Genomic DNA, 15,983 nt, shown 5'->3' with positions numbered 1-15,983 from the left:
TGTATATGTATGATGAGTCTACAAAACCCTTTATCAGAGAAAGTTGCCTATCAGTTGATCTAGATGGAGTATTGGACGAAGTAGGAAGAAAAGTTCTAGTTTCTAGTCTAGTGCCACCAGCCTGAGACATTCAACACTTTCATCAGGAGTGAAACTGCTTTATCTTGTAAAAACAGGTTGAACAAACAAAACTTACTAATGGCAACTATTTGATAAGGGCTGCCACAACCACAATTTGCTAGTACAGTGAAGGGGACTTTGGCATTACCTTAAGCTTTGGTAGCAGAAGGAAATATGTCTACCACACTTTGCCAAGTGATGGGCTTTTTTGTCGCAGCCCTTGGGTTTGCGGGCTGTATTGTAGCCACAGCGATGGATCCATGGAGCACCCAGGATTTATACAGTAACCCAGTGACATCGTTATTCCTGTATCAAGGCCTTTGGAGGACTTGTGTGAGTCAGAGTTCGGGTCTTACTGAGTGTCGGCCTTATTATACAATTCTTGGGCTTCCAGGTATGGACAAAGTTACCACAGACATAAAATGAAAGCAAACGCTTTTTGTAACCTGGCAAATACAATATACTGCTTGCTTATACTGTATAAACAAGCACGATATTGACTACAATAAGTGGATATACGTACTTACAAGGGTATTGTTGTTATTACAAAACTAGCGCATAGAAAATACTAATGTTTAAACCTAGTTACTATTACTTTCTGGGCCTGTTTTTAATTTGTTATGTTAAGACTAATTTAATATATCATTGATTTATCTTTATCTACTTATTTGAATAAAATGCATCAACTTTCTTCTTCCCAGGATAGACTGATATTTTCCACTATGAAAAGTAGATTGCTGGCCTTAAAATATTAGAGAATAAAATAATGTTATTTTAATTTTTTAAAACTTCTAAAATTTTATCAGAATTTATCATGGCATTAATGTGCCTAACTCATGAGGATATGTACTTGACGGAAGTTAGATATATATGCACATCAGTTATGAAAAAAGAACTTGATCTAACATTTGAGTTGTACAAATACCCTGCACATTATAAAACAAATCAGAGATCAATAAACTTTTAGAAAAACTTAATGAAACACATCTATTAGAATAATTTGGTTTTTGTCTGGCATGTTTTTTTCTTCGTATGGGTGCATATCTCTTTGTTCTTTTTTATTGTTCTAGATTTTATAGTACAAAGTACCCTCAGTGGATGATTTTCATTATAAATGTATGTATTTACATACATGTTAGGTATTTTAACTTGAAATTGAAATTACAAATCTAATTCACAGAAAATCTTCTAGTGGTCTTATTTAAGTGCTAATATAAAGTCAGTGTGATTTGGATTTAGTTTAGTATGTTACACTTTGTTTCATATTACTAGTTTTTATTTTTCTATTATTTATTTTGCTGGATGTATTTGTTTCTCATCAGAAAGATATTGTGTACTTGGAATTATTGGACCAGAGTATGATGAATAAAATAGTTGTGAGCTAGACTGAAATTCTATTAATCTTAATGTTAGTGATTTACTAACAAATGTTGTAATCGTTCCTTTTTTCAAATAAATTTTGAGATTTAATAGATTAGTTTTGCAGTAAACATTTCTATAAATAATAATTATGAAATTCATCACAGCCCTATTTATTGAAAAGGATGCAAACCCCACAAAATATTATTTTGGTAGCACAAAATGAATTTTGAAGTGGAAGAGAGGGAATAACAATATATGCTGAAATGAAGTTCTACATCATTTTGGTTCTAAGTATACTTCTAAATAATAATGATCAAACAACAACATAATCTATATAAAATGCAGTATGTTTCTTATGTAATTCTATGTAAAAAGTAGCAATTTTATTTAGTTGTTTACAATAAACTTACAATACAATACAGTAATTATTAAAAGGAAACAAACTATTGTATTAGACACTGAGTAGTTAGAAGTTATTTTTAGCAAATGTGTGATATATTTTTTCTTTGTGAAGGAACAAATAAATCAATAGTAAAGATCTTTCAAAACAGGAAGAGCGGGGATAATATGAGTTCTTGATAAATATGCCTTCCAGAATTACTAGAGTCATCGTCTCAACATTTACAAGCTATGGAAATCTAACTCTGGCCTTCTATTAATTTTAAACATTGAACTGTTATTGAAGCAACTGGAAAGAAGAAAAGAAGTCAACCCAAACTGAATTAAATTCTGTCCGTAACAGACAATTTACACATTATAATTTTGAAAAAACAGCACATAAGCATGCAACTCATCTAGTAATTAACAAAGTATGCCAGAAAACTTCTATTTTTTTTTTTTTTTTATTGAAAAGTTTTAAAATACAATTTTCCTTTGAAAAACCCCCCTTCCCCCTCCCTCCTCCCCTCCCTACCTCCCCCCTATCTCCCCCCCTCCCCCTCTCCCTCCTCCCTCCCCTGCCTCCCACCCCTCTACTTCCCCTCCTCCCCCCCTCCCCCCCCCGACTTCCCAGAGCAAAATACAAGGTATATATCTAAAAAGCAATCATAAACAATCATATACTAACAATTATAAACTCTAAAATCCATCACTCTCTAGCTTATATAGAGTAAACCAATCCTTAACAATACTAAATATGTATAAAGAACTAAAATAAAAGAAAACTAGCATCATTCCCATCTATGTTCTTCCACAATTCACTATTACCTAGACATATTCTCACTTACACATCACAAGCACCTATCCCTATTAACCTCTCTAGCCAAAATAGGCTATAATAGATAGTTCTTACACAAATTAACCCGCATTAACCCACAAAATTTTCTTCCTCTTCCTCTGTAGTAAATTGTCCATTAATTCCAAATTGAACATTCTGTTACCATAGATATCATCCCAAAACTCTTAAAAACACAGCTACCACTTGACTATAAGTATATTGTGGAAGTTCCATAGATTTCTACTGGTCTTATTTTTTAATCTTTTTTGAGCGTTTTAAGGCAGCACGCGTCACCCTCTGTTCTCTAGGATCATCCAAAAGAGTTGCAGCTTGATCTCCTCCTGTACCCTTCTCGTCTATCTGTCCATCTTCATCCTCTTGATGTTCTCCTTCTCCAGATCCCTCTGCAGCTTCCAGAAGTGTTGATGGGGTTGCTTTTAAAACATTGTTGTAAAAATCATGCGCTTGCTTCACAGTACCCAAACAGTACCTTTTGCCATCATACATGAAGCTCAACCCAGCTGGGATCTCCCATCTGAACCTTATATCTCTTTGCTTGAGCTCTTGCACAAGAAATATAAAGTCCTTCCTTCTCTTTAAAATCTTTGGAGGAATTTCTTTTAGAACCAAAACTTCTTGACCAGCAATCACAACTTTAGTATCATAGGCAGCTTGTATAACTTCATCTCTAATTTCCCTTTTTACAAAATAAACCACCACATCTCTAGGCAACTTTCTCTGCTTAGCAATCCAGGAATTCACACGAAACACTTTGTCCATGCCTTGTTTTATTTCAGATGCTGGATGGTTCAATACCCCCTCAAAAGCCTCAGAAACCAGCTGCTTTAAATCTTCCTTAATATTCTCTTTTAGGCCTCTAATTCTAACAGCAAACTGCATCTGGTAAAATTGAGCCAAACTCTGTTCGCTATCCATTTTGTCTTTTAAATCTTCAATTTCCAATACTTTTGCTTCTAATATAGCATTCTTTTGAGTCAAGTCTTCCACTTGATCATCCAGCACCTCCACACATTTAGCTACTTTATGCACTGAGGACAAAATGTCTACCTTCATCTCTCTAAGTTTCTGCTCCATCCTTTCTTCCATTCTCTGCTCCAATTTCTCCAATTTCTCCTCCATCTGTGCAAATTTAACACCCATTGACTCCAAAATTAACTGGGTATGTTTTTCAAGATCCTTCGATGTCAATACATCAGGAGAATGCAACGCCTGCAGTAATGATTGTTGTTGCACCGGAGAATTTCCAGCACTCCGAAAAGTTCTAGGGGGAGGTTTAGCCGCCATCTTTTACTTACAATTGTGACGCACTTTCACTTTAAGTTTTAAGCATAGTCCATCAAGCTTGAGAGTAAAATAAAATAATCCTCTTCATCTCTTCACCTTTTCCTCTTGTACCGCTCTGCCTGCTCCTTTAAATCATAGTCCTTTCTTCAGGCAGGGATGGTTCGCAGACGCCTGGCTCTGCTCCAGGAAGTTCGGAGCAGAGACGACGGCCAGCTGGGAGCAACCCAGGCTTCGGGGGAGTTCGATCCTTCAGCCGCCCAAGCTCGAAGCTCAGGCGGCCTCGGAGAACTCTACCCCTACCTGGGGCCTCACCCCCTCCTCTTCTCCCGAGGAGGGGGCTTCAATTTCACCCGAACAGCTGATCGGCGCTGTTTCGGGCGAAAAAACAAACAGCTGAGCCGCGGGCAGCCAGGGGAGGCTGTCTTCGGCGCCGCGCCGCCAGCGGAAGTCCAGAAAACTTCTATTTTTTAGTTCTTGTTTGAATATGTTTTATTTCTGAATTTACAGTCCCGTGTTATACACGTCTTTACAGAAGTAGGATCCAATGCTTATAATGGGATTTCCCCCTCAATTAAGTATATGCATGACTATGGTATGGCAGAACAGTCCAAAATTGAGTTAGATGAAGAGCAAAACAGTAGATCTTTTGCTTCTTTTCCAGTGTATGGAAGCAAGAAGGCCAGAAAATGCTTTTTATCTGGCAGATATATTTCCAGTTTTCATATTAGCAGTAGTGATACAAAAGCTGAAGCTTATGAGGTATGTACCCCTGATTTTTATGTCCCAGAAAGAGACAGAGATTTTACAAATTGGGGACTAATGGCAAGATTTCCAAGGTCATGAAAAGAACAGCTAAATACCTGTTAAATTGAAAATGTGGAAGGAAGTTGTATTGGATTTATCTCTGCAAAGCTTTCCTATGTGTTGCTAGATGCAGAACATTTTAATTTGAGAACTGTACTGGTTAATAATTGGCTTCAGTAGAATGCAAGGGGTTGGTTGTTGCCTTTACAGCATTTCAGGGTTCCAGCCCTGCACAATTGAATATTAAGATAAATATAACATTATATAAATGATTATTTAATCACCAAATAATTTGATTTTTTTGAAGGAGAAAAGCATTGTAAGGCCAATATAAGACTCTGAATGTAGTTACGCCAGGTTTCTACAAGATGGAAAATAACAATAACAAAAACCAAGGAACATTTCAGGTTCCAGGTGCCATATGCAAACATAAAATTGATAAGAGATACACGTACAGGCTTACAATCTAACTGTTGTTCTACCAGGAAAAATGGATAGACCTGAAAAGAAGCTATAAATGTGAACATTTTTGAAAGAGACTTGGCATTTGCTTCATAAGTCTAGCTATTTCCTTCTTTCCTATGAATATTCTACGCTAGCTTTGCCTGAATTTTAGCCTAGATCAGCATCTAGCTGCTGACCATTATGACCATTATGGCTATGCCAGTTACTTCCAAGGAATCAACATTCAGATACTTCTAGATACAAAAATCTCATATGTGTGTGTGTGTGTGTGTGTGTGTGTGTGTGTGTGTTTAAAAATTATTTTGACATATTTTGTATCTTTTTTTGATGGTCATCACTCACAGTTACTTTTCATGAGATGGGCACACATATAAATTTGATAATTTAATAAATAAATGCTTTGTTAGATAGTTCAAGGCAGCAGAGATTCTGCTTGTCAGCCTACCAGCAGCTGACATTCATTGATAAAAGGCCTTTGAAGATGATAGTTTTCCTGAATTTATCTACTCTCTCCTTTGAAATTCCTCAACACTAATGTCCATTATCATTGTGACAGCAAACTGATCATTCAGTTTTCTCTCCAGTAATTCCTACCAGTCCTGAGTCTATGGTAAAAGAACTTCACTGTTATCTTCAGAATTGTGAACACTTTTTTTAATGTATTCATTCACTTGAAAAAAAAATTCTCCATGTTTTCCTCTACTATTTTTTCTTCTTCTTCTTTTTGATAGCAATGCTCCAGGCTGTAAGAGCACTGATGATCGTGGGCATTGTGCTGGGTGCTTTTGGTCTCCTGGTGGCTACTTTTTCCCTGAAATGTTTACGGATGGGCAACATGGAAGACTCTGCAAAGGCAAGCATGACTTTGGCTGCTGGAGTCATGTGCATTGTATCTGGTGAGTTAGAGTTTCCATTGAGCTCAAAGATGCTATCTGTTTCTAAAGAGGTATTTGAAATTAAGAAGTGGTGAACATTTTAAAATGTTTTAAGTAGTCTCGAGGACTGTTAGTTAACCATATTCCCCCCACACTTCCCAATCACTAAAAATTGCATAAGGTTCCCATAAATTTACCTTAGCAGGCCAGTTTTCATATCCATTTCAAATAGGCGTTTACGGCTTTAGTAATGAATCACTGTTTGGTCTTATGAGAACCATATCAGATGATCACATCTGAGACACATTCTCATATTTGAGGCTGCAGAGAATTGCAAAGAAAAATATTTTTTGTGAAAAGGCCATCACATGTACTGACACCCAGCCCTTCAGCTACGAATGCTGACCAAACCACCACCATCCCACCCTCCATTCACTGCTAGCGCACTGTGAAGATTTCAGGGCAGGAGGTGGAGAGGATCGTCGCCTGCTATTTCCTATATTGCTGTGTGTCTTGCTTATAATGATTTCAATCAATTTCACAATCTGCTCGATGTTTTAAAGTATTTATTGAGAATATAACTGACAGATTATTTCTGCACAAACAGAATTCCCCTGAATGTTCTAAATGCAGTACAATGTCAGAGGATGCAAGGGTTGGAAGGGACTTTGAGAATCGTCTAGTTCAGGGGTGTCAAACTCAATTTCATTGAGGGCCGGATCAGCATTGCGGTTGCCCTCAAGGGGCCGGGTGGGTATGGCCAGGGTGGGCGTGGCCTACTGGGTGGGCGTGGCTAGAGTGCATATGGCCTACTGGGTGGGCGTGGCCAGCTCTACATCGTTCGCATCAAGGGTGCCTATGGGGGCCCGGGCAGGAGTGGGACAGATCTGAGGGTCTCTGGCAGAAGGAGGGCCTCTGGGCCAGGGCCAAGGCAGCGGGGGCCGTTCCCTCACTGTTTCCAGGATGGCTTCGCAGGCCTCATGAAACCACTTTCTGGGCCGGATCTGGCCCCCGAGCCTTGTGTTTGACATGTCTGGTCTAGTTCAATATTCTGCTGAGTACAGGAATCCACTATTATGCATGCCAAATAGAAGACTATTTAGACTCTACTTCAATAACTCTTTGGAAGATGAGTTTATAATCTCTCAGTGCAGTCCATTTCACTATTGAACAGCTCTTCTTCTGAAGAAATAAGATGTCCTGATGTCCTGCCCAATTTTTTTTTAATGCAAGTCCATTGTTCAATGTTTTTATTTCCTTTTGGAACAACTCTGTACAATTTTGTCCATCTTGTGCAAGATAGCCGTTCAGTACTTGAAGATAGGTCTAATGTCTTCTTGAATTCTTCTTAGTTGCTACCCTCTGAGCACACTCTCCTTCCTAAAATGTGGTGCCCAGTACTAGATGATAAATTCTAGGATTTAATGTTTGGCTTCTGTCAAAACTCAGGGTAATGGTACTGATGTGATTCAAGGACAGCTGCATTTGCTCCTACGTAGTACTTCAGTGTATAGTGTTTAATTAGAAATCTAGTGAACTGGGCACCTTTTCATTCACTTGTGTTATAAACTGATAAAAGGTGTTCTTTGCTGGGTTGGATCCATAGTTTATCTATATATCAGTACCCAATTCAGTAATGTATAAGCAAAGGCCCCTGGGACTCTCATAATCAGAGCATGAAGATAATTGGTCACTGTTCCTACCTAGCAATAGATGATCATAGTTTGAGGATAGACTATGTGACTAATAGCCAGTGCTTTTTTTGTAAAAAAAAAAAAAAGGTGCTGGAACTCACACACAGCTCCAGCTCCAGTCGAAAGCCCTTTATGGAGCGGGGGGGGGGACCGCTTTAGGGAGCGTCCGAAGTGCAGATCACGTGAGCAGCGTCAGCTGACAGATGTCATTGCTGCAGCTTTTGAGAGGGCGCTTGTTCGAAGCTGACATGTCTTCTGCCACCTCGTCCTCCTCTGCCTCCGATGACACAGAGGCTTCATCCAGAGCCAGGCAGTGGCATTGCTGCTTTGGGAGTGCCCCTGGTCCCTTGAAGAGATTCATTCCAGGAGCCAGCCCTGGTTCCTGGCATCCAATGTGGGGGTCAGGACAGGTGGCGGCAGCAGGGGGAACCCCATGAACCAAGGCAGAGAAGAGGGTCTGCTTCAGGGCCATGGAAGTGTTTCCGGGTCGACCTTCGATGCCCCCGATTTCCCCGAGCAGCTTCCTTTGACTGAGCTAGAGCTTCACTCGTGCTTGCAGCTTAGAAGGAGCCAGTTCTTCCCTTCAAAAAAAAGGTGCCGGAATGCTGTTCCATGCGTTCTATGACAAAAAAACTACTGCTAATAGCTATGATATTGTTAAACTTCACAAACATTACAATGAAGTAAACTTGCCAAAAATAAATTGTGTTAGCATATTTCCTGAGAAATAGAGCTTATCTAGTAAGGTAAGTGGAGGTTTAAAAAAAATCAGTTGTATGATCATGCTCTGTTTGTAATTATATAGTAAATAAAAAATGTTTTTAAAGTTTTGACAAGCTACAGAGTTGTTGGACCTAATACTAAGAATCTCTGTTCTTTTTGATAGGTATCTGTGCTATTTGTGGAGTATCTGTTTTTGCCAACATGCTTGTCACAGACTACTGGATGTCAACAGCTAATATGTACCAGCCAGGAATGATGCAGTCACTCCAAGTAAGGTAATTTCAGCCCACAGTGCTTAGAAGGAAAATGTTGCTGCTGTTTTCCTAATATCAGCACTGAAATAGTAAGCTAATTTTAATAATCTTTTCACTCTCCGTGTGAGAATAAGCTCAAGGAATAGGAAGAAGAGCCTCAATCAGGACTACAATCAGATAAATGAAATTTCCAAAGCAAAATTGTAATTCATCTACTAAGCCCTGGCTTTCCCCCCAAGGCATTTGGACCCAGACTTGCCAAGGCAGTGCCTTTTAGTTAAAATTTTATATTTTATATATTGAAGTTTTATTAACATTGCATGGTTACTTTTTTCCTATGTATTCTTTGTTTCTCTTATATGTTGCCCAGAGTCAGTGCTTGAGTTCAGAAGCCCTATACATCAAACAAACAAACAAACAAACAAACAAACAAACAAACAAACAAACATTAAAATTATCTATTTAAATCCCATGATTAACATGATTAATATATGTAATATTTTTTGTACCCTCTCATGTTAGAAATTATAATTTGGTAGCATTTGGGGAAGAGATTCTGGGAGTCACATTCAGGTTAATCAGGAGCTGCATACAATGGATGGGGGAGGGGCTGCTTTAGTCATATTGCAGCTAGTAGGGTAGATTAGACATCCCAGATTTAAGCCCATTTGATTTCAGTGGAATTAATCCAGAACTATTTTAGTTTGGCCCAGTTTATTTAGAAAATTAAGTCCCACCTTTTCATTTTGCAGATACACATTTGGTGCTGCTCTCTTTGTGGGATGGGTTGCTGGAGGCCTGGCCTTTGTGGGAGGCATTCTGATGTGTGTTGCTTGCCGAGGACTGGTACCTGAGGAGACCCAGTGAGTGCCTATTCTTATAAGTTGTATGTTGTGTGACAAAGGACTATGGAAGATTCTTTTCAGTTATTCTATCTTTTTTTAAAAAAATATGATCCACTTCTACAAAAAGAGGAGAAAAAGTAGTTCTCAGCAATAATAATAATCAACAAACAATGTTTAAAATCAGAAGCAGGAGATAATCAAGACAGTACTTAATGACAGTTCTGGAAAAAAAAATAGGGCATATAAATTTGTTTCAGTATTAACTGTTTGTATATTGCTTTTTTCTTTTCTGTCCAGTAAAAGCCAACTTTTATAAACTCTTAGAAAGTCACATTTAATGTGGGAAAAGGAATAGATTATTAATACGTTTTCAAATCTAATTCAGTCAGATAACCCATTCAGATGGACAATGAGTTTGCTTATACAAATGAAGTTTTAGGCATGCAAATTTCTTCCACAATAATATCACAATAAGACCAGCTCTTTAGTGATGAAGCTTGACTTTAGGTGGCTAAGCCACCCTATTCCCTGTAAAGCCTGCAAGGCTCCAAAAAGACATTCTCCCCTCCTTTTCCAGTTGATTATCTATCATTTTAATGTGCGTAATGTTTTGTTATTTTCAATGATTTTTTTCTTTTCCATGCAATGCTTGGAGCAATGTTATGTTGGGCAAATGGAGAAATGTTAGAAAATTAAAGTAGTGAGTAGCTACTTGGCATTGGCTTTGTTGCTCAAGCCTATGAACAAGAATGGGACAAATTGTGACATTAGTGTGGAGTCTCTCAGTTGGATGGAGATGATTGTTTGACTAGTTCTAAACAGGTATATAATACGTACATAGTTTTAATTCATTGTGTCTTGAGAGAGAATAATGGTAAGTAAGAAAGACCTTGGGAGACTGGGCAAAGAGAAGCTGCCAAAGAATGGCAGATAAGAGACAGCTTAACTTGTAACTCAGAAGAGACTCTACCTAGTTTCCTTGCTGAAAAGGAGACGAGCAGAGAGAAATGTACTTTCAGATTTGCAAGATTCTGTAAGATAGTTTGCAATGAAGTGGAATTAGATCATCTGGTTGTTATTCCTATACGGTTTACTGTGGGAGGCTGACAGAGGGCCATTAATGTTATATTTGTTATATAGACCTTGGATATTTATAAAGTGTAGAGAACTGTACTGAAAAGAACAGTGCAGATATTGTTACTGTTTAATAATAATAATAATAATAATAATAATAATAATAATAATAATAATAATAATAATAATAATAATAATAATGGAAGGGACCTTGTAGGTCGTCTAGTCCAACCCCCTGTTCAGGCTGGAAACCCTATACCATTTCAGACAAACGGTTATTCAGACAGATAACTCCAGTATAGGCTGTTATCTCCCACTTCCACTAAATGACACCTTGATTTACTTCTCTTTCAGTTACAAGGCAGTCTCCTACAAGTCTGCTGGGTATAAATCTGGAACCGCTTATGAAACCAAGAAGACTCCTGTAATGGATAATAATACTGTCAAAAGTGATGAAGGAAGACGTTCCTACCCTTCAAAATATGACTATGTATAGAAATTGCCTGTTATTATATGGCTCCACACTCTATTTGTTAAAACTTTAGCTTTACTCCAAACTAAGAGCCAAGTGCTAATGCCACTACTAATCTCTCTTTGAAATATTCTTGGGTTTGCCCTTATGATGCTGGAAATCTCTTCTCCAATTGTTTATTAATGTTTGCTTTATGACTGTAAATATTGTAGTAAGCTTGAAATGAACTGATTATTTCCCCCTGAAAATAATTGCTTTCTTTTCAAAGAGAGTTGAAAACTCTCCATTGACAATTTACTATATTTTAAATAGGTGTAACTATATAGTAAAAAACTGGAGCATCATTGCAGTGTACAATATTGAATCCATTTCAGGCTCATGCTTTGAGACTTTATAACAGTGTTTTTCAAAGTTTTAAAGTTTTGGGAACTTTAAGATGCATGGACTTCAACTCACAGAATTCCCATGTTGGCTAAGGAAGTCTAGGTGTTGAAGTCCACGTATTTTAAAGTTCCCAAGCTTGAAAAATATGGCTTTATAGTTTTGGACATACCTTGATAATCTACTTGGATGTTTTTCCTAAATCATTCAAAATTCAATCCAAGTTAGGAAAATTATTTTATTTTAATTTCTAAAAATAAAATATAACATCAGAATTAATTTAGGGTGAATATGAAGTAGGATTAATTGCTCAAACAAATACCCTTGCTCTATTTCAACGGATATTATGTCCTAGTGTATTTTCTTCTTATTTCATTCATTCTTAAAAAAACACTGATATAATAAAAATATGTCAATTGTTCTAGCTTGCTGATAGCAAATGTTGCCTTTATTTTTGAATTGCCATGCATCTTGTACAATGCAATTATCTTGTCATTCTTACACTTGAGTCTTGAATACTCTACTGACAAAATAAATTTGCAACATTAGTATCACATCATATTTTCTTGAGAGTGCATTACTAAGGTAACATTGGTCTGTATCATCTTATCTTCTTGTTTAGGATGCTACAGATGGAAAATAGCAAACTCAGAAGTTAGATCGTTTCTTATCCCCTTATAGTATTTTGGATGTGTAGAGGTGTTTTTTTTTTTTGCTAAACTTCTCTTTTGAATTGAATTGCAAATGTTTATAATCAGCAGAAACTTCAAAGAAATCTAGAGACTTTTATTTATGCTTATGTTTTCCAGTGCACCCGTCTTACTTTTCCACCCAGTTTTGGAGGCATTTTCAATAGATATATTTTGTGAGTTTGTTTTTCCCAGTATATACTTTTTATCATTGTTTTATATTACTTAATTTTAAAACTAGATTTAAGTGTTCATGTGGATTTTTCTACATTTTATGAGGGTTCAAGATCCGTATAATCATTCAGGCATTCCGATGGGCCATATTTCTCACTCATTCCTAATGATTATCAACTTTCTTCAATAGCTAGTAGTTTTTAGTCTAAGAATAAAAATGCACGTCAAATATAAAGGCAAAATAACTAAAATAAATGTTTTGAATTCAGTGTTTTGTTTAATATGCATAGAATTGTAACAGTTAAAATTCTTTTGATAGATATTATCTTAATAGTTATTAATTTGACAAATATTAATGCTACTGTTTTGCTTCCAGTTCCAATAATGGAAACTTCATTATTGCCATTATTCCAAAAATATTGACTGCCACGTGTTGTGTTTAAAATTAATAACTTGTCTGAAAATTGTACACTTCTATTATTTTCATAATACAAAGCAATTTTACAGAATTTTCCATAAAAAGTTAGAAATCTGAGTGTCCATCTGATTTTTGAAGGAATGATGTGAGAGAGGTCTACAGTATGTGACTTCAAGAAAGTTACATTATATTCAATTTTGTCAAAAGAGAATAAAGCAAGTGAACTTTAGATGGCCACAAAAGCTGCAGGAAGAAAGAATAGTGCTGTTAATTTCTCTGTTGAAACTATGGACTGAAGGAATAAAACATTTTCCATAACCCATGGATTATCCAACACAAATCATATTATAGTAGAAAAATATAGGTATACTTTTTGAACTACTCTTTTAGTATCTCTTAATTAATGCAACAGCCTTTCAACATACATTAATTAACTTACGGTAATAGCTTTTCTTCTTCCAGCATCTTGTATAGCTAGTGCAGGCATGTCAAACTGCTGGCCTGCAGGCTGGATTGCGACATGCTGAAACCAGGCCCACTCCATTGCCGGCAATGGGGAAAAAGTCACGATACATCACGCAACATCGTGTGATGTTGCGAGTTTGACATCCCTTAGTTTCACTTTCTCTTATTCTTAGCTTAGGGAGTCCAAAGCATGGTCATACTCATCCCAAATCATCCATTTAGCCTAATGTAATAGTTTAGCATTATATAATGAGTTGTGAATCTATGCTGACAGTCATTTAGTGGTCTTTAGTCAAGTGACCTACACTGACAGGATCTGTTATTATTTTATTAATACATTTCATATTGACTTATTTCCACAAAATTGATTATATACCTTTCTTTGTATGTTAAAAATATTGAATGTTTGCTTACTAAATTACTTTAAGAATCTTTATTAGTGTTTTTTCTTTTTAGGCTAGACCAGCACTTTTTCTGTGTGTGAGGATGTTACTATTGTTATAGTTATGCATTTTGTACTCCAGTAAAAAGGAAAGAAAATTTGCTTTTGTTCTTTGTGTCTTCTTTTGAAATTACTATAAAGTTCTTTATACAATGCAAATAATGGGACTCCAAATATTGGCAGTCATTGGCAGTATTAATTTAAAAAAACCTGAGGATTCTTGATCCCATAAGAAAACAAATATGTTGGATAATAGTAGAAATGTGGTTTTCCAAGCTTTGGTTTCCCTAGAGCTTTTTTTTTTGAAGCGGCTGAAATAGTTTCAAGTTTAACAATAGTAATGGTTTTTCTGCATCTTGACATATAGTAATAATAACCCTTTAACATATTCATACTTCATTGTTTTGTTCCCCATTTAGGGAGCTCTAAACAGTAGCCTACTGAGAATCTGAGCACTCAGCCAGTTACACTATGGACGTTTCTCCCAATGCCATTAGGATGTTACAAAAGAGATACAGTAACATACTTATATTTTTGTCTGCACCACTACAGTAGTGCCATGGCACCGTTTGAGATAATTTATTTGTTTATTTATTTTTTATTTTATTACATTTATATACCGCCCTTTCCCGGAGGACTCAGGGCGGTTTACAGGGAATTAAAAACCAAAAATACAAAAGTTAAAACTAGTTTTAAAAAGATTAAATTTATCCCTGTACAAATAAAACCCCAATTAAAATAAATTAATTCTCAGCCCGGGCCAGAGAGCTCGAAGAGCCAGGTCTTCAGGCCCCGGCGGAATGAACAGAGGTCGGGGGCAGTCCTCAGCTCCACTGGCAGCTGGTTCCAGAGGGCAGGCGCCCCCACTGAGAAGGCCCTATCCCTGGGTGTTACCCGCCGGCAATCTCTTACCGGTGGGACCCTGAGAAGACCCTCCCTGTGGGAGCGCACTGGACGAAGGGAACTTGATGCTGGCAGCAGGTGTTGCCAATAATAATTTCAATTCTGAGAAGTCAATTTCCCCTTCTTAAGGGTTACTGAAATGCTTTCTAACAATTAAGTGGAACCTCCAGCATGTCTAGACTTTTTCCCCCCTTTCCTTTCCTTTCCTTTCCTTTCCTTTCCTTTCCTTTCCTTTCCTTTCCTTTCCTTTCCTTTCCTTTCCTTTCCTTTCCTTTCCTTTCCTTTCCTTTCCTTTCCTTTCCTTTCCTTTCCTTTCCTTTCCTTTCCTTCTTTCCTTTTTACTTTCCTGCTTTCAGTCTTTGTCAATTGCCTGACTAGTCCCTGAAGTTTTCTTGGCAAGATTTTTAGAATTTTTTTGCCCTGGCCTTCTTCCTTAGCTGGAAGTGACTGGCCCAAAGTCACCCAGCTGGCTTTGTGTCTAAGGCAGGGTTAGAACTCAGTCTCCCAATTTCTAGGCTGGTGCCTTCACCACTAGACAGACAGATTCATCTGTTGTACCTGTTATATCAGGATTGGTAACTAGATAAAATCTAGTTACCAATCGTGACATAAACAGGTACAACAGACAATATTTTTTACAACTGAACAACTGGAAAAATTGTATAGACATATAGCGATCATGTTCAGAAACAGAGACTTAGGGCATATACCACAGTCAACCATTTTTGCTTAATTATTCTTACAGTAAGAAAATGATAATTCAAAGATACTGCAAAACCCTGAAGTGAAAAAATAAGTATAACTTGCTTCCTTTCCCCAGATTTAGAGAACGCTGTTTGAGCCAGTAGTAAACATATAAAGTTGTTCTGCTTTTTTCTGTAATACTGTGGGAATACAGTTTCCTAATTTGCTGGGAGTTTTGCATGGTTCCATTTTTTTAGCATCCACTTTCTCTCTGTTCTGTTCGAAAAGAGAATCAGTGTTCTTTTGACTTACTACATTCATGGATAGGGAGGTCTGCCAATTTACACCATACAAAAATCAAATCCAAAGATTCCAGATAACAGTTTTCTGAACATTGTTGAATAAAGAATGTATACACGTCATATTATATATTAACATCCCTATTTGCATAAAATGCATCTTCACATTGGGCACAGACCTACCCTAATCCCAATGGTATAAGCTGGTAATAGGATTTCATTGTCTTGGGTTGTTTTCAAGTTTCATCTTTGCAAAAAGAAAAAAAAATCATTTTGGATTAAACTTTTATTCATTTCTATTTCCCTTGTGGAAAGGCTA

General features: G+C 37.0%; 1 protein-coding gene across 1 annotated transcript; it reads left to right on the top strand.

Annotated features, from left to right (window-relative positions):
- Window positions 1-294: 294 nt before the first annotated feature.
- Window positions 295-11,233, top strand: CLDN18 (claudin 18; the record flags this gene model as incomplete). Its single annotated transcript, XM_081329603.1, has 5 exons — window positions 295-514; window positions 6,004-6,168; window positions 8,728-8,839; window positions 9,571-9,681; window positions 11,092-11,233. The coding sequence occupies 5 exons, from the start codon at window positions 295-297 to the stop codon at window positions 11,231-11,233; spliced, it is 750 nt and encodes a 249-aa protein (XP_081185729.1).
- Window positions 11,234-15,983: the final 4,750 nt, after the last annotated feature.

Source organism: Vipera berus (assembly GCF_964194415.1).
Source record: "Vipera berus genome assembly, chromosome: 5".
Classification (NCBI taxonomy): Eukaryota; Metazoa; Chordata; class Lepidosauria; order Squamata; family Viperidae; genus Vipera; species Vipera berus.
The sequence above is the reverse complement of the archived record's forward strand: the minus strand, read 5'-3'. Positions and strand labels throughout refer to the sequence as shown.